Here is a 25,828-nt window from a genome sequence, read left to right on the forward strand (position 1 = left end):
CAATTACCGGATAACAGAAACCCAGCTCCCCGCACACACACACATCAATATCAGTATCAGTATCGATATCCATACCGATATCAAACCTTACAAACACAACAACAACACAAGGGGCCGGAGTCCCACCATTAAAAATAAATGCAGACCATTTACCATCATGTGATGTATTAGAGGAAATACCGTAAGTCAGACTGATCATGTGATCAGTGTGTGTGTGTGTGTGTGTGTGTGTGTGTGTGTGTGTGATTGATAATGTCATCAGGGTTACCTTGCTCCTGCGGCGTCTCCTCTACACAGGAAGTCAGGAAACGCATCAACTTCCTCTTTTCCACAACAGACAGCTGTCTGCTGGCAAACACATCAGCTCTGCTGCAGGGCACCTGAGACAAACAGACAGTATGGGTGTGCCGTATCATATCGTTATCCATATATCCTTACAATTCATATTCATATTGTCAAAAATCATGGCAATATTCTGACTTGATGTTATTACAAGAAAATAGAAAGAAAATTACATCTGCAATGACGTTTAACCGCAGTAATGCCTTTTATACATGCAGCAACCTTTCTACCAACAGCAATGACTTTCCACCTGCACCAAACATTTCCCATTCCCTCCCCACCTCATCACTTTCCTGCTCTCTCCTCTCTCACATTCCTCCTGCTCTCCCTACCCTGCACCCTCCCCACCTCCTCCCTTTCCTGATCTCTCCTCCCCCACTATTCTAAAGCATAGCACCCATTCTACCCTAAAGCATGGCGCCCATTCTATTGTATATTTCTATATTTTCTATATTTCTCCATCATATGATTGTTCAATGTGTTATTATTACTACTGTAATTTGCTACTGTTGTGTCAGCTAGAATTAGCTAGACATATTTTCTGTGAAGCCCTCTGAGACATGCTTGTGAATTAGGGCTGTACAAATAAACTTGACTTGACCAAACGTCAACCACGTCGGGCATTCACAGACCAGTCGACTAGTAAAACCACTAGTCGACACTGTGCTTAGTAGTCGACTAGTCGAAAAAAAAAAAAATCTTTAAGAAAGAACATGAGGTATTTACACGACATACATGGACTATCATATCCCATATCCCATATCCCCCACAAAGAAAATCAAAACACAACAAAACAAAACAAGAAAACTGCATAAGATACACAATAATCCAAGAACAAACAAGACTATTGGACAAACAACCAAACAAAAACAATGCATTCAAAGTAAATACATAGATCTTGCCCTGTTGGCAGCTAGGAAATGCATAGCTTTAAATTGGAAAGCATCCAATCCCCCAGCTGTAGTTCACTGGTGGAATGAACTCTCAAGCTACCATACGTTGGATAACATTTACTACAACTGAGCAAAGGCAGATTCTTAGACATCCCCAAAATATGGCAACCACATACAGAGTTTGACTTTAAGAACTTTTTACCCCATTGTCATTAGGCTTATCAGGATAGGAGCTGAATGCATTGTTTTTGTTTGGTTGTTTGTCCAATAGTCTTGTTTGTTCTTGGATTATTGTGTATCTTATGCAGTTTTCTTGTTGTGTTTTGATGTTCTTTGTGGGGGATATGGGATATGGGATATGATAGTCCATGTATGTCATGTAAATACCTCATGTTCTTTCTTAAAGATAAAAAAATAAAAAAAATAAAAAAAACGACTAGTCGACTACCTTTAGAGACGACTAGTCGACTAGTAAAATTCACTAGTCGTGAATGCCCTACGTCAAACGTCAACGCACCTAACCCAAACCCTACAATTAGGTGTACCATTACACCCCTATTGTTTGTTTGTTTGTGTGTTTGTTTTTGTGTGTGTGTACCTGTTCGACATTTCCTTGGCGATAGGTGAGTATCCTGGTGACATTCTTGAACTCTGCATAGCGACTGACATTTGATTTGATGAGCAGATCGACCAATGAGCCGCGAGAATACATCAGCTGGACGAAGAGACAAGGGAAGAGGGAAGGACAAAGGAGACAAGGGAAGAAGGAAGGAAAAACACGTTAGCGCTCCTTTGTTGGGGAACTTTCCTGAAGTTTTGGATTCTCCTCGGCTCGTTTCACTGATATGCTGAATGAAAAATCCAGGAAACTTTCCATCACTAAAACAGAACAGAGCGATTGGCCGAATGCCATTCTGTACAGTGCTACAAAATCTTAACAACTTTGTTGTTCACCTTGCTACCTAGCAATCAGTGTGTCTCGAGTCAAGTCTCGAGTCCCCAGTGTTCTGACTCACCAAGGAAGAGTCCTAGTCGAGTCCCCATTACCTGAGTCCGAATCCCGATTCACATGAGTGTGAATACACATGTAAGTGGAGCACACGTGCCTGCCCTTGCATGAGGTTGACTAATGTCACAGTATTAATATAGCTATCAATATCTTAAGGCAAATTATTAGGGCCTAAAAAAGCCAGTCTTTAGCAGGTAACAAGTCCAAGTCCTTGTCTCCAACTTCCTAGTGCAAATGCATGAATGCACGAGTCAAGTTCAAGTCATCAGTGCTCAAGTCAAAGTTGAGTCACAAGTCCTGAAAATGTGTGCATGACTCGACTACAACACTGCTAGCAACATATTAAAATTACTTGATTCCTTAAAGCAAATTCTGACGACTTTGTTGTGCAGTCCTTAATAAATGAATCTGAATCTAATGCTGATGTGTGATAAGATGTTTTCTCTCTTCTATTCTACTAGATTACATTAGTCTACATTACATTACATTGTAATGTAGACTAATGTAATGTATGTATGTACCGTAAATTCCGGACTATAAGCCGCACCTTTTTTCCCGTTTTTTGGCCTTTTTTGGCCCCTGCGGCTTATATAACGGTGCGGCTTATCTATGGATTTTTTCAAAAAAAAAAAAAAAAAAATCTCTCTTTTTTAGCACTCTTTCTAACTATAAATCCACTTCTGTTTTAATTTCCTGTCTTGCCCTCTTTTCACCACACTGTATGACACTGTATGACACTGTGTGCACTGTAAAAAACAACACAGGTGGTGTTGTGTTATGTTGTTTTGTTGAAATGTTAATAAATGGGAGCTTCCTCAAACAGCCATCTCTTTCCCGACAATCCCCTCTGTGCATGAACCCTTACATATGGTAATTAAACATTAAAACACAATAAAAAAAAAAAAAAAAAAAAAATACCATTAAAACACCCGCGGCTTATAGTCCGGTGCGGCTTATATAAGAAAAAAATAGTCAACTTTGCAGGTGCGGCTTATACACCGGTGCGGCTTATAGTCCGGAATTTACGGTATGTATTATCTGTATACAATAGAGTGGTAGGGGATACTACTAATGCTCTCTTTTTCAGGAGTGCCCTGTTCACATTCACACACACATTCACACCTGGAAGCTGACCAGTACAACCACAGTCTGATCTGCTGGCCACTGAGCAGCTCCACTGCGGTTGGGGTTAAGGTTGCTCAAGGGCACCTCGGTGGTAATAAGCGAGAGGGAGGGAGCACCCCCACACCCAAAAAAAAAAAAAACCTGAGTAGAGTCTACTGTATCTGTCCCGCACCGGAGGACTATGGAACGGTCTCGGTCTGTTAGTTTGTTCATCACACTGTAACATTGAATTTGTGCCTCTAGGGGGCTGAATGAATGAATGCAGTGTTTCCCCTAGAAACATTTTCAGGCCTGGAGGGATTTCTAAACGTACCCCGACCGCAACGGTGGGGGCCCTCGCTGGCGACGGTTAACTTTTAGCTCACCTGTTCGCATCTATGTTCGCAATGGCATCCCAAGTATCAAGCAATGGCATCCTAAGTTACATTACAGACAGACTAAGATGGCTGACGGAGCTGGTAGAGGTGCTGCTGGTGTGAGTAAAACTCGGATAAAACCAGAAATCTACCGAACAGACACGGGGAAAATCATTGTGGAAGATGAACTTCTAAATTTCCTAGCTGTTAAAATCAAAACTCTGAGCCAGGATGACATCGTTGCAATGACTGTGGATCACTTTGGGTCGGAGTGGATTGTGAACTCTACCAAAGTGCTTTTTGAACTTTGCCCAAGCACCACTCGCAAGATCATAGCACATACGGGGGCGCAAAAAGACGTGAAAAACGTCAAGAATTGCCTCAAGTTACTCAACGAGGTGGGTGAGGACGCACCTCGCTTTGTCTCTCACTTCCTGGATGAATTACCACCTGTGACTTTCAATAGCCTCAACGTTTCTTGCCTTCTGAGGAAGATGGAGTGTCTAGGTGCAGACGTTCACGCCATGAAACAGGCTATGTCTATGCAGACAAGTGTCTGTAACGATCTGCGTGATGTAACCGCAGATTTAAACCTACGGCTGGGTGCTTTTGAACAGCCTGGTGTAAGAGGAGGGAGAGCGCCCGCTGCACAAGCCAGTAAGGAGACCCGGGGCAGCGTGGAGGCCCAGACTAGCGAGGAGGACCCGAGCCGGAGGGTGGAGTGTTCAACCGCGAGCCTGGAGGTGCCAAGCAGCGCAGCAACGGGAGCCTCGCACACGGAGTGGGGCGACGCGACAAACACCCCTACCTGGTCCTGTGTGGTTAAGATGAACCACCGGCTGAAACACGTCACAGGAGACACTACGGCAAAGCACAAACCCCTTCTGAATCCCCCCAGGGAGAAGAAGACAGGCGGCATTGTTGGAACTAGTGCCGGTGGGAGCATTCGAGTTATAAAGACAAAACTGGTGAGTGTTTTTGTGACAAAATTCTCGCCTATTTTAGACTCTGAGACCTTGGCCAGCTACTTAAAAGACAAACTTGGCCGTGAGGTAACCTGTCAAAAGTTTGACACTGTAATGAGCCGGTTCAGCCCCATTAAAGTAACCGCCGAGTTCAAGGAGATAGCTGAAATGTACGATCCTACGCTCTGGCCTGAAGGTGCCTTTGTGCGGCGCTTCTATGAGGCGCACAGACCCAAGGCTCCGGTGGGATTAACACAGACCCAAGGCTCCGGTGGGATTAACATGGGCAGGGAGTGTGTACAGGGGCTGGGCCGGCCAATGTCATGTAGAAGCCATGGCTGTCAGAGTTGTGTCATATAACTGGCGAGGCCTGCGCCTGGGACAGAGTGCAGGGGACAGAGCACGAGGCCTGCGGCTGGGACAGAGTGCAGGGGACAGAGCACGTTGTGTTGTTATTGACCAGCTCCTGGGACAGAGTGCAGGGGACAGAGCACGTTGTGTTGTTATTGACCAGCTCCTGGGACAGAGTGCAGGGGACAGAGCACGTTGTGTTGTTATTGACCAGCTCCTGGGACAGAGTGCAGGGGACAGAGCACGTTGTGTTGTTATTGACCAGCTCCTGGGACAGAGTGCAGGGGACAGAGCACGCCGTGTTGTTATTGACCAGCTCCTGGAGAGCACAGACTTTCTTTGTTTACAAGAGACTTTCTTAGCCAAACAACTTGGATAAACTTAATTCTGTCCACAATGATTTTCATGGGGCAGGAGAGTCCACAACAGACCTAAGCAGAATACCCGGCGGTGTGGCCATCCTGTGGCGCAAAAACTATGACCCACTGATCACTGTTATCCGGCTTGAGGTGGACTGGTGTATAGCAATTAAATTCGTACATAACATGAATGTTTTTATTATTTTAAATGTATACACCCCATATGATTGTCACAGAAATGAGGAGGAATACCTAGATAGATTAGCGTTTATAGGCTCATTCATTGAGGAAAGTGCATATACAAACATATACGTGATGGGTGACATGAACGCTGATATTTCAACTGTGTGTGCGTGTCCAGACTTGTCGAATGGGAATTCCACAAGGTTCTATTATGGGCCCCATACTTTTCGGTTTATATATAAATGATTTACCCAACAATTGCAAAAGAGCCAAATGCCAAATGTATGCGGACGACACAATTGTTTATGTGTCTGCAAAAACTCCTCAGATGGCAGCGGAAATACTGTCAAAAGAAATGTCTGGTGTGTCACAGTGGCTCCAAAATAATCATTTGACTTTGAATTATAAGAAGACAGTGTCGATGTGCTTTTCCATTAAGAGGAAAGCCAACGAAAATTATGGAGTAAAGATCAATGAGATAGAGATAAATCAAGTAGACGAATTTAAATTTTTAGGTGTTATTTTAGATTCTCAACTTACGGTAAGTTTGGTAGGCATGTGAAGAAGCTGTGCAAAACTGTCAAAACCAATTTAAATTGCTTTCGCCTGATTAGACATTATATACCCCTTAAAGGAGAATTTCGTTTTTTTACACCACGGTCCTCATTTCCAGGTTAAAATATGATGTTTTACTCACCGAAATATGTTTGGCTCCATTCGGATGCCCACGGAAGATTTTGAGCTCCGAGTAGTCTCCTCAAACAGGCTATAACGAGAGCCTGCGGCCAGCGTGGGGCATGCTGCACACGCTCTCTAAATGACACTTTTTCTGTCAGATCACAGTTCATTATGGTTGTAAATATAATTATTTAGCTAATAGCTAGAAGCTAGGCTAACAACAACACCGCAGTCAGCGTTGATCTGCCCCGGATGGGGTTACAGTGCCCATCTTCCCCCTCTGTGAAACCACTTCTTCAGAGAAACCACAGGATAAACTGAAGAAGAGGTTTCAGAGAAACCTCAGGATAAACTCCAACAATATATAATTTCCACTGACAACCAGTTTGGTTTTAAAAGTAAGCACGGCACAGATTTGTGTATTTATGCATTGAAAGAGATGGTTAGTATGTATAGAAGGAAAAATAGTAAAAAAAAAATATGTTTCTTGGATGCATCCAAAGCGTTTGACAGAGTCAATCATGGGAAGCTATTTGTCAAACTTCAAGAGCGAGGGGTCCCACCTTATATGATAAGAATATTACAGTACTGGTATACACACCAAACAATGCATGTTCGATGGGGTACAAGTACTTCTGCACCTTTTCTAGTGACCAATGGGGTTAGACTGTGGGCCAACGGGAGATTTCGTGCACTTAAACGATCCCTACAGATGGAGAACCCAGTCCTTTATTAACAACTGAGACATGTCTCAACAAATAAAATAAAATAAAACTGTTGCCACTCGTATTTTCTGATCATATTTTGTGATCGCTAACTCTGTCAACTTCCATTTTCTCCGGTAAAGAGAGCAGACAGCTATGTTTAGGGTCCGCCATGCATGACGTATTTGTACTTATCATCCAATAGCGGGCTTGGAAAAGTATCATGTGGTTCACGTTGCTCTTGTAGTTCCTGGTTACTCTCAAAATCCAAACACCACAACATCACACGCTGTTAACTTTTTGGAATGATTTTCAGTGGCACTTTACTATGATTTGCCTTCATTTATATAATATTACCTTAGCCAGCAATTCGGTGTTAAGACGTGACGTCAGTCGTGAAGGTTCGGCAGCTTCTGGGGGCAAGTGGGGCACGCCACGCCAGTGTTCGCTAAGATGTCTTTTCAACATAATCTGAGTCCAAATAAAATACTAATTTAGTCCTTTGGTAAATTTGCTCTTACCACTAACGTTACCCCTTTCAAAGTCTGTTTATTTCATTAGCAACTTTTGTGAGCTAGTCAATGCAGTACTACGCTAGTATGAGCACTAACTTGATATCACTGATCAGTCTGTATGCTTCCCTTGGTCTGTCACTTGGACTAAAACGCTTAAGTGATTAACTATATTAGAAATACCAACATAATAAACAGCAGCCAGAATATTTAACTAACGTTACAGTCAGGGGTGTAATGGTTGGTAAATGAGGTCAAGTCAAGTCAAGTTTATTTGTATAGCACATTTCATACACAGAGGCAATTCAAAGTGCTTCACATAAAATGGTTGACAGGAAAATAAAAGAAAAGAAGAGAGTAAAATGGACATTTAAAAGCATCACACAAAAAAAAAAAAAAAAAAAAAAAAGAGTATAAAAAGTGCATTAACTCATTGAGTGCCAATGACGACAGCTGTCGTCAATTCAAATACTGACGTAGAGTGCCAAAGACGACGATTGTCGTCAATTGCGTTTTTTGACTGGGGGGGGGGGTCCATCGAAGCCAGATCTATGTCCTGTAACATTTTGGGACATGTTGAATGTCTATAACCTATTTTACCGAGCCATTAGGTGGCGACAGTGCTCTCCAGATGACAGAAGTGTCAGGAATACAGCCTGACAAAGCCGTGATCAAAGACAAACCGCGCTCATGCTGCAGCCCAGAGCCATCATGTAGATGGCTCTGGGCTGCTTGCCAACAGCAATCAATCCGCGCACACAACTGCAGCTCCTCTGCCTGTCTGTCTGTCTGCATATAGTTTCTCAACACATTACCCACCAGAAAGGCAGCACCCAACGCCGAAGGGCCAACCCTTACCTGCAGTCGCGTTGGGCATTTCCTTGTTGCTGCTGTGAGCTGCCAGGAGCCGCGCGGCGCAAAAACAGAGGCTCCGAATAGACTTTGTGCGTGTGGGGACGAGTTTGCAGCTGACTCGGGGAGAGGCGGGGAGAGGGGGGGACAGGGGGGTGGGGCACGCATGCACCACAGAACTAAACCAGGTCACATGATCAGAAAATATTAGCTAGAGTCAGTGAATGTGCTTGAAATAATGCATTTCACAAAAGGCTGAATATCTCAGCTTCCTGATAGAAAAGCATATTTTTGCTGTTTTTGACCTATCTTCTCCGGCTGATAACTAAAGAACGGAAAATGGTATCAATAAACTTTTTTTTGCTGATGATACAATAGAGTCTCCTTGTTCTTTTTGCGTGTTCGGTGTTTACATAGTAATATCACACAATATTCTGTGGGCCTCGAGAAATCACTGAAAACGCTCTGAAACTCTGGCACTGGGAGCGTCCGTTCTCCAAAAGTGGCTGGCACTCAATGAGTTAAGCAACTTCATTAAGCACATAAAATGGTTGACAGGAAAATAAACGAAAAGAAGAAATAAAATGGACATTTAAAAGCATCACAACAAAACATTAAAAAAAGAGTATAAAAAGTGCAATAAGCAACAGGCGCAGCAGTTGCAGAAAGAGCTAAAACTTATAGAGGACTCATTGGGTTTGCATAGTAGCTGTCAGCAGTTAAAAGCGACGGTAAACATAAAAGTCTTTAGTCTATTTTTAAAAGTACCGTAAGTAAGGTTGGGGCAGATCTGAGGTCTTCAGGCAATTTGTTCCAGCTAGCAGAAGCATAGTGGGTAAATGCAGCCTTCCCGTGATTTGATTTGATCCTAGGGACAGTTAATAAGCTGGACCCTGTTGACCTAAGAGTTCTAGACGGTTCGTAGCGTGGGAGCAATTCAGCTATGTATTTTGGGCCTAGGCCATTAAGTGATTTATAGACTAATAACAGTATTTTAAAATCTATTCTCTGACACACTGGCAACCAGTGTAAGGACTTAAGAACTGGAGTGATATGATCAGCTTTCTTAGTCTTCGTTAGAACTCTAGCAGCAGCATTCTGAATGAGTTGAAGTTGCCTAAGTTCTTTTTTGGAGAGACCAGAAAAAAGGCTATTGCAGTAGTCTAACCTACTATAAATGAAGGCGTGAATTAGTTTTTCTAGATCCTGTCTGGACATGTATCCCCTAATTCTTGCTATATTTTTAAGATGATAAAAAGCAGATTTTCTAATTGACTTAATGTGGGAGTTAAAGTTGAGATCGGAATCAATAATAACTCCAAGATTTTTGACTTGATCCTTAGGCTTCAGGGATAGAGACTCAAGGCGTACAGTGATTTTAAGCCTTTGTTCTTTGGGGCCAAACACGATCACCTCAGTTTTGTCTTTGTTTAGCTGTAGGAAATTCTGGCACATCCAGTTATTTATTTGATCAATGCACTGGCACAATGATTCTATGGTGGGTAAACTATCAACCTCATTTAAAAAATGTGGCTTACCTCCACTACAGTATATTTTAGTAATCTGCTCACTGGTCTCTAATCTAGAGTAACGTTACATTTGTATTAATAACACAAATTAAATTAAAATTGATTAAAATTAACCAATGTGACTTACTTATAGATTTTTGGACAGGCAGCAACATTGTTTGATATTTTATATTGATTTGTTGGACACGTTTGAAAATCTGACATGCTGCAAAACCAGGTTGACATGGCTCACTGTTGTCTGCAAGAATCTACTGCCTCCTACCTTCATGACAGGATGACCTGATGGAAAAGCCAAATGAGTGCATCTGTAGCCGCCTTGTTTCTGCTATCATGAGGTAGCCTACTGTCTGGGTCTTCAAATGTAATTAGAACCTCAGTTTAAATATAAAATCATTTATTTGCCTAATTGTCATAGTTTATACATCTGCACGGTCAACCAAGGAGCAGGCAAAAGTGGCTTTGCATGTTTTGTAGTGTGTTCTAAGTTGTAAACAAAGGAAACACAGGCTGCACACTCATAACTCCTATGCAAGCTTTTTATTTTAACTTCTATAGATCAGTATTTCAACAAATCTGAAGGTTTGAGCCATGAAAATAAATGAACTGAGACCAGCAAAGTCCATCTGTTTAAATGAATTGTGGATTTTTTTTTTTGCAGGAACACTGAAAATATCAGATGGTATTACAGTTCATGCAAAACATCTCAACTAAAGAGAGAACAAATCAGCCAGTAGAGTTCACTTTTTGGTTAATCCAAGATTCAGAACAACTCTGCAAAATTAAAACAATGACAGAGCTTTAAAGACATTGGAATATCTATCAAAATGGCTGATGTCAGATAATCTATAATCTAACAGCCTGGAAATATATTTGGCAGATAACAGACAACAGCGTAGTCACTTCTGGTAAGAGTGACCTGGTACAGTAAGCTGGTCACTGAAGACACCTCAAAACCTCTTGATAGCAGCTATGTTCGATGATGCAAATAATTAAACAGTGTTAAATACTTTGTGTCACCAAATCAGGTTTAATGATCATTATAAGAGACATTACTTATGCCAGCCTGTTGACCAAGATACTTGATATCTGAAAGTCTATAAACCTAGATCAGCGGTGGGACATTTTTTTCCCAGAGGGCCATACTAACTTACATATTAAAGTAAGCGAAGTGCAACACATTGGACTGATAACTGCCAACACTCCTGATTTTCGTGGGGGTCTCTCTATTTGTAACCCTCTCTCCCGCTGTGATTGGTAATTTCTCCTGTTAATCTCCTGATATCATAGTGATACAAATCAAATGGCTGTAGCGGATTAGATTTATTAACGTGATGCTGTCTTTTATTGACTTTTTGTGCGTTGTTTTGTTTTCCTTTGAGGACGTTGGGTGCCGGATTGAGATGGTCCAGGGGCCGGGTCCGGCCCATGTGTGACCTAGATGGTTCTGTATTGCAGGACACTGCAGCAGTTGAGGGTTCTGACAGGACACAGATCCATTGGAATTGGTGGAAATATACCTGCAAAGAAAACAGAAGAAGTCACTTTTTAATCTCATACACTGCAGTGCTTAGCAGAGCCCTGTCCAGTGCCCACAGAAGTTTAGTTAAACTCTGGGTCACAATATTATAATTATTTTTATTTTGGGATCAGAGTTGACAGCCATCTTCATTTATCAACATTTATAGATTCTCTTTCACATTTGAGCTATTTGGTGTATCTGCTTTTTATGTTACTATTTGTTACATCAACAAACTATTCAAAACGAATTTCCCTGAGTTGGATTAATAAAGTTGTTGATTAATTGACTGACTGAATGATGGTGGTTCATGTATGCATAGGCTAGTGACAATGAACAACAAATCATAATGATGTAACAAGGTGTTAAACTCAATAACGAGACAATTTTATATTGTTAATACTAACTTCTAGACAACAATTCTGATGATTTCTTGTCATCAGAAGTTTTGGTGCAGTGATCCATGAATCTAACTGACTTCATATTCAGGGATGCAAAGTCATGGAGAGTGGAAAAGGTGACAGATACCAGGGCAGAAATCAAACGACTCAGAAATCCTCCTATTTTGGGATGAAAAGTTGGCTGTCACCTTACCCTAAGCTGTCACCTAAAGGTGAGTTTGCAGCCTGCATATTGTGACTAGCTTTTCTGATGTTAGGTAGTAAAGATCTGAAGGTTTAGTATCAGCCTAAAAGCTAACATCATCTCCCCACTGTCATAACGAGATGGGTCCATGCTAACGTTATATCAATTCGAGAAAAACTAGCTAGTTAGAAATGGCTAGATGCAGGCCAATTATATTCACTCGTAGCGTGTGCTAGCTAGCTAGCGCTAAGCTAACACTGATTCAACGTCACCATATGTTTGAACAAAATGCTGTACAACACAAACAAGTTGCAAACCATTAATACTTACGCTCAAACGTATAGTGATGCAGCTGCTGCTATATCATGTTGTTTTCTTTGTTGTGTCCAACTCGTCACAAGGCTCTTCTCGGGGAGGAAGAGTAGAGCCGTATGACAACGTAACGAACCCTGATAGGTCAATGACGTCCCTCCAACAGTATCTTGGTGTGCTATTGGTTCTACCGGCCAGTAGGTCGCAGCATTTGCCTGCAAATGTAACGTACTTTAAACTCTGGTTTTGGAAAGGCTCGTAGAATTTTCGAGTGGCAACAAACGGAATCTGATTAACACATTCACTGCCAGCCTTTTTTTTTTACTGTAGGTAGGTTCTGCCAGAGGGTTTTTTTGAGGATTCTGGCTCATCTTTCAAGACCCGAGGATTCTTTTCTGCTAAGATTTTGTGAACACACAATATCTCAAAAGAACTAATAGAATGTGTGCTTTCTCTGTCTAAAAGAGTTAGTTTGTAGAGTTAGTAGTTATGTAAGCATTAGCAGTTGAATACAGCATGGTTTCAGCGTCTGGAAATTTATTCAGAGATAAACGGCTTTTTGTGAAATTCGATAGAACAGTCACTTTAACCATTCATTTTTGGCATCAGTAAGACGTCAGACATCTAAACAATAGTTTTGAACAGTAATTTCCTCCATAACAGCAGGAAACCCCCCTCTGCTTCCAACTCCTCCCTCCGTGGGCGTTCTCCTCCGCAGCGTTTGTCACAAGCGAGTGTTCTGCTGCTGCTGCTGCGAGTTTGAGCAGCCTCCCTCCCTGGCAGCGAGTGTGGATAGGGCTCACTTGTTTCTTGGGTTTGAGAGCTTTGATGAAGCTTTGTGCGATTCTAGGCTTTATGCTGCGTGTTTCAAAGTGTTTTCCACCGAGTCTATTTTTGGAATCCCCCACCGCCAGCTCCCAGCGCGATAATGCGCGGAAGTGAAAGCGTTTTCGCCAATCCATTTTACAGTAGAGAATGGTTTCCTCGCGCGTTACCCTACAGTTTTGGCTCTGCTTTTCCTAGTGTGGAGAGCACTGTCGCCACTTAGTGGGTCCGTGGAATGGGTTGTACACGTTCGCTGACTCCAATATTTTTATAGGAGACGTGGGGAGCGTTGATCCACGTCCCACAGTCAAAAAAATTTTAAGCCGAGATAACTCGTCCTTGGCAGTGAACCGTCGGATTCTGTAAGCCGAGATAACTCGTCAATGGCAGTGAACGTGTTAAGATGAAAATAATATTCGCAACTTTAGAGGCCTGGGTTCTCCCTCGATGAGGATCATTGCTTTCAATAACTAAAGCAGATACGCCGTCTCGGCCCATCGCCTAGGTGAAGCAAGGAGGAATTTTATCACCTGTACTTTTTAATCTGTATATGGATGATCTGTCTCGACAGTTAAACCAGTGTAGAACTGGATGTATGGTGGGAGAGAGGCTAATTAATCACCTGGTATATGCAGACGATCTGGTTATTATGTCTCCCTCTAGTGTTGGTTTGCAGCAATTGCTTAGAATCTGTTCCTGCTACGGTGTGCAGTATGATATCATGTTTAATTCGAAAAAGAGTGTTACTTTAATTGTGAAAACCAAGGAGGATACGAAGTCAAACTTTCCTTCTTTTGTGCTAGCAGGCCAAGTGCTTGGTGCTGTGAACAAATACAGATATCTCGGCCACATAATCAGAGATGATTTATGTGATGATGATGACATTCAGCGTCAGTGCTGTAAACTCTATGCACAAGCCAACATGCTGCACGAAAATTTTATACGTGTACTGATGATGTCAAGATTGCTCTGTTTAGGTCATATTGTACTTCATTGTATACAGCACAACTGTGGTGCGGGTACAGTGTTGCAAAAATGAAAAAAACTCCAGGTGGCATATAATAATGTATTTAGGATTTTACTCAGGCATCCAAGATGGACAAGTGCTAGCCATATGTTTGTAAGCAGTAATGTGCCCACTTTCCATGCTGTTCTGAGAACGTTTATTTACAGTTTTATGTGTCGACTTAGCCAGTCAAAGAATGGAGTTATTATGGCCCTAGCGGTGCCTTCACAAAGTGACACAAAATATATGTCACACTTCTGGAAGCACTGGAATAGCTGCCTGTATGTGTTTTAAACCTATTTGTTGTGTTGTTGTTGTTTTTTTTATTGTACCGTCTTTGTTTTTGTACATATTTTATATGGACCTGAGTCTGGAATAAAGTTTATACTTATACTATCATCATACTATTATGGGATGCGATGCGAACAGTTGTATTATGGGATGTGCATATTGCAGGCAACGACACACGTTGACACGTTTTGGAACAGCGCCGCACGCAGGCAACACCAGTATTGTTTTATTGTAATAATATGCCATAAAGGTTTATTGAAATTTTGGGGAGAGAAGGGGAAAAAAAAAAAAAACATTTCCTCTTCTGGCCTGGCGGGAGCATCATTGGCCAGGCCTGTAGAATGGTAGAGGAAACACTGGAATGAATTTATTTAACACATTCACTGCCAGCCGTTTTTCAATACTGTAGTTAGCTTCTGCCAAGGTTTTTTTTTGAGGATTTTGGCTCATCTTTCAAGAGCCGAGGATTCGTTTCTGTTAGGATTTTGTGAACACACAATATCTCAAAAGAACTAATAGAATGTGTGCTTTCTCTGTCTAAAAGAGTTAGTTTGTAGAGTTAGTAGTTATGTAAGCATTAGCAGTTAAATACAGCATGGTTTCAGCGTCTGAAAAATTATTCTGAGATAAACGGCTTTTTGTGAAATTCGATAGAACAGTCACTTTAACCATTCATTTTTGGCATCAGTAAGACGTCAGACATCTAAACAATAGTTTTGAACAGTAATTTCCTCCATAACAGCAGGAAACCCCCCTCTGCTTTCAACTCCTCCCTCCGTGGGCGTTCTCCTCCGCCCTCCTTGGCTCTGCAGCGGGTCTGTGACAAACGAGTTGCTGCTGCCTGGCTGCTGCCTGGCAGTCTGGATGGGGCTCGCTGGATGGGTTTTGCTCGTTTCTTGGCGGTCCGGTTGAGAGCTCTGATGAAGCTCTTGCGATTCTGGGCTTATTTATGGTGCGTGTTTCAAAGTGTGCATCCAGCCTATTCTTGGAACCCCCCACCGTTGCCACCGCTGTGCGTCAGCGCGAAAGTGAAAGCGTTTTCGCCATCCATTTTACAGTATGAGAACGGCTTCCTCGCGCTTTTCCCTCCAGTTTTGGCTCGCCTCTTTCTACTGTGGAGAGACATGTCACCACTCAGTGGGTCGGTAAAATAGATTATACACATTCAATACCTCCAATATTGGTATAGGAGACGTAAAAGGGTTAGATCAACGTCCCACCATCAAAAAAAAAAAATCAATTTTTTTTTTAACGTAAAAACACGTCATTGGCAGTCAACCGTTGGATTTTGTTTGACGTAAAAACACGTCATTGGCAGTGAACGTGTTAAGACAGTTGTTAAAAATACAAATGAACAGATTAAATCCATACACCAGTATTAAAATTGTTGAGGAATAAAACACAATAAAGTCGATTTTAAAAGCCAAAAGCCATTTTGGTCCTCATTTGTAAAAAAAACACACTCAGTGGTCGGCCCAGCACGAGCCATCCAAGACAGACTAAAACAGCACATCAACAATACACTAGGAATTTGGTTCTTGATTATACAGAGGTAGCCTACGTAAAATGTATTACCAGACGCCACTCTTCAATTCGGCATATATATAATCCACGGAGAGGTTACTGTAAGTGAATAAAATGTCAATTCTGGATGTGAGTCGCCTGTTATCCTGCTCTCTTCCTCCGTTAAAACTGCATGTTTTTTAATGGAGTTTGGTTAAAGATTCGCTCCTCCGCTCATCTCGGCTCCCAGCGGCGCCAACAGCGCCCGTCGCACACTGATGCAACTCATGAAATTTTTTAAAGTATCGGTACTAAATTAACGTGGTATAGTACCCTTTTTAACGGCAGGGTACCGCGGTACCACTGTAGTACTGGTATACCGTGCATCCCTACAATACACACACCACGAACAGAAACCACAAACAATGAAGACATTACATAATGATTGACTGTCAGCAACTCATCAGCTATCCCTTCATTGATGTTTTGAAACGGTTGGCAGTGACAATTTATTTAAAATGGGATAACAACAGTACAGAAAGGTATTCTTCCCAGATGCAGTCCTAAACCTACAGGGGATGAAATTTGACTCACTAGCTCTGGAGTACCCATGAGTATCGCTGACTAGTTTAAAATAGTTTGAGTTGGGGACGGAGCCAAACACTATTCTGCGGCATTGGCAATGGATGGTGACTCAGTGGTAAAGCATACAGTGAAGAATGACCCAACTATCACGTCACTGGTGGAGGACATGTTTACTATTTTCTTGTTTATTTTGTTTATCCTTTGACCTTTGAAAAGAAGTTGAACCTGCAGCCTTCCCTCGTTATATTCTATTTAATTTATACAATACAGATTTTTTAATCTTTGAGGAAAAGTACTCCCTTCATTATATTATATTATAGGTATATGATATATTACCTTTGACACCAGGTCGATGTTGAACCTCCGTCCTTCCTTCAACAGCTGAGCGTAGCTGATCTTCTTCCTGGTTGGCTCTGATTGGCTGTGGTCAGCAGAGGGGTGTGGCTTACTGGCATCTGGCTCCTCCCCCTCTGTCTGGATGGCCGATTGAGATTGGACAGCGGGGGGTGGGGGGGGGAAGACAAGTAAGTACCGGTAAGTAAATAATATATTTCGGTCAGTTTGTCAATTTCACATGAATGCATTACAGTAATAATGTGCGTTTACATGTAGGAGACCGAAAAGGTGTAGGCTGAAGCCGCAGCTTATGAATGCCTACCCTTTTTTACATTTCATTACATCAAAAATCAAAAACAAAAAATAAGATAGTTGCAAGAATCAGTTGACAGCGAGAAGGAAAGTTTTCAATAGATCTTAGAAGCCCTAATGATAGCTTTTAAGTACTTGATTGTACTAGGGTTTTGTATTTGTTAAGTACTCTTAGTTTAAACATTTTTTTGAATTTACATATAGAATTGCACAATTTTAACTCATCGCAGAGACTATTCCATAGTTGTACACCTTTGACAGAGATGCATCTACTTTTAAAGTTTGTTCTTACTCTCATTTGTTTTAACATGCAGGTTCCCCTTAGTTCGTACCGGCTGACTCGGGGTGAAAACAATTTCTGAATGCAGTTGGGAAGAAGGTTATTATGTGCCTTGTAAAGTATAATGGAGGTTCTGAGCTCAACTAAATCTTCAAATTTAAGGGTATTTAATTTAACTCATTGAGTGCCAATGACGACAATCGTCGTCAATTGCTTTAGTGACGTAGAGTGCCAATGACGACGATTGTCGTCAATTGCGTTTTTTGACGGTGGGACGTGGATCAAAGCCTAATATATCTCCTGTAAAATTTTGGGGCATGTTGAATGTGTATAACCTATTTTACCGACCCATTAGGTGGCGACAGTGCTCTCCAGATTAGAGGAAGGTCCGAAAACAGCAGGAAAAACCCCCGTGATCAAAGAGAAACCGCTCATGCTGCAGCCAGAACCATATAGATGGCTCTGACTTGCAGCTGATGTTGGCTGCGAACAGCAGTCAATCCGCGCACACAACTGAGCCCCTCTGCCTCTGTCTGTCTGTCTGCATAGTTTCTTCACACGATTAGCCGCCATAAAGGCAGCACCCGACGCCGAAGGGCCAAACCTTTCCCTGCAGTCCGGTTTGGCATTTCCTTGTCGCGCTGGGAGCCGGCGCAAAAAAACGGAGCGCTCCGAAAATAGACTGGGTGCGTGAGGCTGTGTAGTGTGGGGAGGAGTTTGCAGCTGAGGGGGGGAGAGGGGGGTGGGGCACGCAGGCACCACACAACTACACCACGTCACTACATCAGAAAATATTATCTTCAGACTCAGTGAATGTGCTTGAAATGCTGCATTTCACAAAAGGCGGAATAATTTGGGGTGTTCCCCCAAACTTCCACACAGTAGTTGATGTATGGAACTATGAGCGAGCAGTACAATAAATAAGATGATTTTAGGTTTAAAAGTTATTTTGTCTTGTAAAGGATTGCAGTAGTTTTGGCCAGTTTGGATTACATTCATTGACCTATATATAATGGACCAACATAGCTCATTGAATTTGACACAGCAAAATGAAGCTCACTTCCGGATATTGTTTGATTTCATTTGATTGGTTGAATGAATGAATGCTACACGGAAGTACGAGGGGAGGGGGCGGCTGCCCCTAGCGACTGCCGGAGGAGTTTCCGGATTTGCCGTGTCTCCCTTATCGCCGTAATGCATTATGGGTAGTCAGCTACTTTGGCTAATGTATCGGCTAACGCTACTTACTTTACATTGCAGTAAAACGGCACTGAAATTGATTTAACTTTTAACCATTTCGAGTAACACTGTTTCCATACGGACCCCCAGCGTTGGTTAGTTGTTTATAACATGACTCTATTTAAAACCTTATAACGTACTGCGGTTTCTGTGCTGAATCCAATGGTCTGAATACAGAGAAGGCTTAAGGCTTTATTTAACGGTATAAATAACGTTAAATGGTCCGCCATGTTATGGACGTTAGATGTATGGTATCTAGGGCTGTGGCGATTCACTTATCTCTCGATTCGATACTATCACGATTCTTGGGTGCCGATTCGATTTATATTGCGATTCTTAAGTATTGCGATTCTACGATTATTGCGATTCGATATTACGATTTATTGCGATTTTTGTTTATTTTTTTCTTTAATTTTTTCAGTTTGTTTGCTTTTTTACACTAGATTAGAACATGGGAAAAGTTGAATCATACACTAGAGACTGTATATTATATACTGTATCATGAGTAGAGCTGGGCGATATAGTTAAAAACAGGGGCGGACTGGGATCATAATTCAGGCCGGGCATTAGATACCAAGCAGGCCAGGCCGATATGGGCCGACGCGCGTGAAATTTGGGCCGTTTGAAGCCCAATTTGGGCCGTTTGAAGTCCAATTTTACAATGAGATGCACCCACTTTAACCCTGAAGTGTAATTATTACTTCAGACTAACTAATAAAGTAATAAAACCACTAGTAAACCAGTAGGCGGCGCCTGGCCTGCTGTTCAGTGAGTGGCCTGACTGCAAGCACCCAAAAAAAAATAAAAAAAAAATAAAAAAAATGTTTTTGCGATTATCGATTCTGGAATAAAAGATCGATTCAAAAAATCGTGACATTAAAAATCATGATACTTAGGTGAATCGATTTTTCCCCCACCCCTAATGGTATCTATATATCTATATACCGTAGTGTGTCTACTAACATTATTAAAATATCATAAAGTAACGCTATTTTCTGATAATTTGCTCAACTATTACTTGTACCTGATGCCTTGCGGCACATTGCTGCCTCTACCGGTCAGAAGTATTACTGTTCTTATTATCCGATGTTTGTCGTCAATTTTCCTCGAAATGGGGCTATCATTTGGAAAATGGAGCGCGTTAGAGCATGAAAAGGACTTGAAATTGTTTTTTCAGACCATACACTAGTTTGGAAAGTGTTTATTTAAGACGTAGACCGAGAGAGAAGTTGGCTCGTTTCCCATATAGTTGAATGGTGATGTTCCCGGGAGTGCTACACAAGCTGCGACCCCCACTGGCCATTTGAAAGAAGGCAATTTCCGCATAGGCGTCAAAAATAGGCAGGCTGAAATGCCCACTGATTACATTACATTATGCGTTCCCTTCATAGTATTGATATACTATCCATCGATACTGTGGAATATTTTGTTGTTTTTTGCTCTGCTGCCAGCATCAGATTAAAGGGATAGTTCGGGTTTTTTGATGTGGGGTTGTATGAGGTACTTGCCTACAGTCAGTGTACTACATGCAGTAGAATGCAGCTGGCACAGTCCCAGTTTGGAGATATGTAGACCGGCCGCATCAGGCAAGTAGAGCTGACTGCTGAGTGTGAAGGGGGCCATGAGCAAAAACGTAAAAAAAAAAGAAAAGAAAAAAGAAGAAAGACCACAATGCGGACTTATGCCTCCGCCATTAGTTCATTCTTGAGTCCAAATCGCTATTTGAGGCAAATTGTAAGAAATTCCGTCAAGGCGCTCCTGTGATGTTGCGTTACAGAGCTTGGAAATTGGGTGTGTGAGGTCACAGTGACCTTGAACTTTGACCACCAAAATGTAATCAGTTCAACCTTGAGTCCAAGTGGATGTTTTGAGGCAAATTCGAAGAAATTCCATCAAGACATTCCTGAGATATCGTGTTAACAAGATTGAAAATGGCATTCGAGAGGTCATAGTGACCTTGACCTTTGATAACCAAAATGGAATCAGTTCATCCTTGCATCCAAGTCGATGTTTGAGCCAAATCAGAAGAAATTCTATCAAGCCGTTCTTGAGATATTGCGTTAACCAACTTGGGAATGGCGTTTGTGAGGTCACAGTGACCTTGAAGTTTGACCACCAAAATGTAATCAGTTAATCCTTGAGGCCAAGTTAATGTTTGAGGCAGAGTTGATGAAATTCCGTCAAGGCATTCCTGAGATATGGCATTAACAAGCTTGAAAATGGTGTTGGAGAGGTCACAGTGACCTTGACCTTTGATCACCAAAATGTAATCCATTCATCCTTTCGCCCAAGTCGACGTTTGAGCCAAATTGGCAGAAATTCCATCAAGCCGTTCTTGAGATATCGCTTTAACGAACTTGGGAATGGCATTCGTGAGGTCACAGTGACCTTGACCTTTGACCACGAAAATCTAATCAGTTCATCCTTGAGTCCAAGTCGATGTTTGAGGCAAATATGATGAAATTCCGTCAAGGCATTCCTGAGATGTTGCGCTAACAAGCTTGAAAATGGCGTTCGAGAGGTCACAGTGACCTTGACCTTTGACCACCAAAAGCTAATCACTTCATCCTTGAGTCCAAGTCGATGTTTGAAGCAAATTTTATGATATTCCGTCAAGGCATTCGTGAGATATCGTGATAACAAGCTGGAAAATGGCGTTTGAGAGGTCACAGTGACCTTGACCTTTGACCACCAAAATCTAATCAGTTCATGCTTGAGTCTAAGTCGATGTTTGAGGCAAATTTGAGGGAATTCCGTCAAGGCATTCCTGAGATATCGCGTTAACAAGCTTGACAATGGCGTTCGTGAGGTCACAGTGACCTTGGCCTTTGACCACCAAAATCTAATCAGTTCATCCTTGAGTCCAAGTCGATGTTTGAGGCAAATTTGATGAAATTCCGTCAAGGCGTTCCTCAGATATCGCGTTAACGAACATCGGACGGACGGACAACCCGGATCCATAATGCCTCCGGCCTGGCTATCGCCGGCGGAGGCATAAAAAACAGACTAGAACAGGGGTGGGCAATTTTTTTTTCCTGACTTACATCAAGTAAGCGAAGGGCCACACATTGGAGATCCTACCTGCAAACACATGATTTTCGCGGGAGTCTCCCTATTTTTAACCCTCTCTCCCGTTGTGAGTGGTAATTTCTTGTTAATCTCCTGATATAGTAGTGATACAAATCCAATGGCTGTAGCAGATGAGATTTATTAACATAATTCTGCCTTTTATTGAGTTTTTGGGGTCGTTTTGTTTTTCTTTGAGGACCTTGGGGGCCGGATTGAGATGGCCCAGGGGCCAGGTCCAGCCCTGGTGCCGCATTTTGCCCATGTGTGGGCTAGAATGACCGCACCAGAACGTGATGGCGTAACCACGTTCACTACGGAGACAGATGTGATACCACTGAAAAGCTGAGAACCTCTGCTTTACCTGACTTTTTAAAGCATGGTGATAGCAGGATTAGCAGTTAAAAAATTATTCAACATTTTAGAACAAGAGCTATATAGTCTCGGTCTTTCAGGGTTAAAGGGTTAAAGCTGGCAGCTTGTGACGATCATCATCGTATCTACCTGCTCCGACTCCTGTCCATCCTGGTTCTTCTCCTGGACCTGGTTCTCCTCCTGGGCCTGGGTCTCCCCGTTCTTCAGCTCTACCATGGAAATCAGGTTGTTGAAACATGTTTAGTTTAATTTAGTTTATTTTGGTCATCTTCAAAAAAACAAAAAAAAAAGTCATTGCTTTTGAAGGAGACAAAACCAAAGCAAGTTTATACTGACCGAAAATGTGTAGGCTGAAGCCTTTGCTTATTGTGCCTACTCTTTTTAGATTATTTTCTACAGATCCCTGTAGATTTATATACTGTACTATTTTTTTTTATAAATAAACCAAGTATATGTGTACTATATATAGTCATGGTCACACATACAGTACTGTATATCCCTAAATGTATGTATACCACACATTTACCATACAAATATGAATCCCATTCCATCTACATACAACTGGTAAACACCATAATTACACATGACATAATAGGGCTGTCAATCTTCCTCTATTCATCTGATGTTGCCCCGCCCACTTTTTCTCTTCCGTGTCATACGCAATTGTATTTGTTCTTCCGGTTCAGCGTTAGCCGGCCGGTTGCATTGTTTATTGTTTATTAACTCATTCATGGCCAGTTTAGGACTGCCAATATTTAGCTCATTGTTGGTCATCTTTCAACACCCACAGTAAATTATCTATTAGCACCAAAGTGATTTGCAATACCTCAAAATGAAGATGTACGTCCCTGGGTTCACCAGAAGAAAAAAAAAGTGAGCTTTTAGCATGTTCTGTACTCTACTTATAGCCATTTATATACACCCTGTTTTCACCAAAAAGGTCTCTCTGAGAAGAGAAATTGGAGAAAAAGGCATTTTTGTAAAGGACACAATCTCAGGCAGAACTCGCTCTCAATTCTTTTATTTTGAACTGTATTGACATCAGACATGTAAATATTGTTCGTTATGACACAAATGACAAAAAAAATATATATATATATATATATGAAGTGCTTTTTTTACATTCAACAATACAGTTTACTCAGTGTGAGTGAGTGTGAATGTGTGTGTGTGCGCAGGGCCCATGTTACATTACATTACATTTCGTCATTTAGCAGACACTTTTATCCAAAGCGACTTACAATGTCACATTCTGTCAACATTAGTGGAATCAACTGTGGAACATCATCTACACAGATACACCCTTGCAGCAGTAGAGTAACATCAATGGGTTTTTGTTTTTGTTTTGGGGGGTTTTTTTTGGGGGGGGGGGGGGTTTGGGGTGAAGAAGGGGGGGAAGATGCTAGATGGGGGGAGGGGGTTTGGGGTGGAGAAGGGGGGGGGAAGATGCTACATCAAAAGGGTTAGTTCAGGAGGGACTCAAGTGGAGCTTGAAAAGGTGATTTTTTTTTCCAAAGGTGGACTCACTGAAAACTAAAATAAAAAGTTGAAAAAAGAAAAGAAAAGGAGTTTTCAATCTTCGGCGAAAGATGGGCAGGGATTCGGCCGTCCTGACCTCATTCTGAGATGTGGGCTCACTGGGTTGTGCAACAATCGGCTCCTCATCTGAAATAAAAGCAACATATCCTCAGTAAACTATATAATCACATTTAGTACAGAGACAGTGTAGTGTACTAGTGTCTCAGTAAACTATACGATCATAGAATGCAGAGAGACAGTGTAGTCTCTCACACACACACACACACACACACACACACACACACACAGAGAGAGAGTTCTGTCCACAGCTGCTGCTGGATCGCACCTCCTTCCCAGGGAACACTATTGATCTCCCCGCAAATTAGCATAGGAGGAGAACACCAAACTGGTCTGAGATCAGCGTCTAGCCTCCTCTGCCTCTGCATCGTTGGCAATGCATATATATCAACAACAAAATTACTCCTTACCGCGAGATCATCAGGGTCCTGTCGCATTGGAGTCCAGTCTTCCTCGCCCTCGACATGGACAATTGGCGACGGTGTGACCATCTCCTCTTCAGACGACTGGGAGCTTTGTGATGGCTGAGAGTCAAAGTACACCACAGCACGGGAAAGTGGCCGTGCTGCTTGGCTCTGTGTGAAAGCAATTTCTGTGGCGAGGCTGCCAAGCTTTACGGGCTTCCCGAACTACAATTTTGCGTGATCTGTGTTTGAAAGAGCCTATAGTCACTTTCAATGTAATCCCGGCGGGTCTTTGCACGGCGCAAATGTGCTCTGGAAAATGGCTCCTCCTGGGAAATCATGTCTGTTGCTGTGTTGTCCTCGTTCTCCTCCTCCTCACAAAGTTGTGACTCCGTCTCGTCTCGTTCGGGCTGGGACACAGGAACGGGGTCCGGCTTGGGTTTGGGACCAGGCGCTGGAACCGGATCGATCATGTTGGTCACGGGTTTGACTACCGCGAACAACTCATCCAGGTTCGCTGCCCTGCAGCAAGGCGACCAGCTCGGGCAGCGCGCCGAGGGGCATTTCTCCTACTCTGCAACAAGGAAGCGTTTCTCCATTTCTGTTCTTTCCTCCTCCTCCATTTCAAAACAACAGCCGCGGTAGTTGTTTGATCACGTGTTGTCGGCTTGACTTTGAGGCCAGGGACCTGATACCATGTCACAGGCTGGGGAAGTCTTTGAACTACTCTAAGCACGAATAAAAACAAAAACACGTCAAACACGTATTTGGCTGGGAGGCAAACTCCTGATAAGACGTTACAGACGTACAGTATATGGCCAGGAATGAGTTAAGAAGGATCCCCATTAGCTGACGCCTAGGCATCAGCTAATTTTCCTGGGGTACAAGACAACACATACATTACATGTCATACAAACAATGAAATAGAATAAAAAACATATCACATAAAAGTAAAAGAAGAAAAAAAGTTAAAAGTATATCTGAATCAGACAGAACAATGTAACATGGTCCTCAAGCCCCCTGCTAGTAGAACCAGAATAAAACTTAGAATCAGAAGATATTTTCCCAAAATATTTGATTCGCTGGGCTGCGTGCCCTCCAGTGTTTGTGGTGTGGGAGATTCCAGCTGTCAAAAGAAGAAGACAAAAGACTTGCTCCTGGCCAATCCCGGCGCCACAGGGCGTGGTTATTGCTTATCCTATGTGCGAATAGAAATCACGCGTCTGCGACGGGCAATACCGACCGACCCTGCCCCCGCAACCCGCACATAATGACCAATCAGTAGCGCAACCCACCCTGCCTCGCAGACATGAGACCCGCGCCCTGACCCGCAACCACATCTATCTAATAATTGGAGGAGCGTCTGTCTGTCTCTCTCTCTGTCCTTCGTGTATCTCGAGAACCGTTGGTCGGCTCGACTTGAAACTCGGGGGGTGCGCTGATGGCGACCCCGACAGAGGGCGGTGCCCTGTTTCCGTGCGATTCGGACGCGAAACGCGTTCGATATTTGAATATTTGTCTTCAGTTCTGCTCCTTCAGTTCTGCTCCTTCAAGCCCTAAGCTGCAGCCCCAGCTTGACACTAATGGCTCATTTCCACCACATTTTACTGCCCTGCACAGCTCGTCACCAGTCGGCTCTACTCGTTTCGGCCCGATGGATGTTCTGCTTCGACCGCCGATCATCTGCCCCCGCCCACCCCCGCCCACAGCTGGTCGTCATAGCGACCGCATATCTGTCC

General features: G+C 42.6%; 1 protein-coding gene across 1 annotated transcript in view; it reads right to left on the minus strand.

The window, feature by feature from the left end:
- The window catches only part of LOC310772916 (rab proteins geranylgeranyltransferase component A 1-like), a gene marked incomplete at its 3' end in the record, with an annotated part of 130,811 nt that overhangs the window by 68,706 nt on the left and 36,277 nt on the right, over positions 1-25,828 (minus strand). The window contains exons 6-9 of the mRNA XM_083632863.1: positions 22,219-22,298; positions 16,818-16,955; positions 1,834-1,950; positions 269-380 (exon numbers count right to left, since the gene is read on the minus strand). Of these exons, the coding sequence (XP_083488989.1) occupies positions 269-380; positions 1,834-1,950; positions 16,818-16,955; positions 22,219-22,298 (447 nt within the window). The remainder of the gene's footprint in view (positions 1-268; positions 381-1,833; positions 1,951-16,817; positions 16,956-22,218; positions 22,299-25,828) is intronic.

This window comes from Poromitra crassiceps, assembly GCF_964638095.1.
Source record: "Poromitra crassiceps genome assembly, chromosome: 1".
NCBI classification, from domain to species: Eukaryota; Metazoa; Chordata; class Actinopteri; order Beryciformes; family Melamphaidae; genus Poromitra; species Poromitra crassiceps.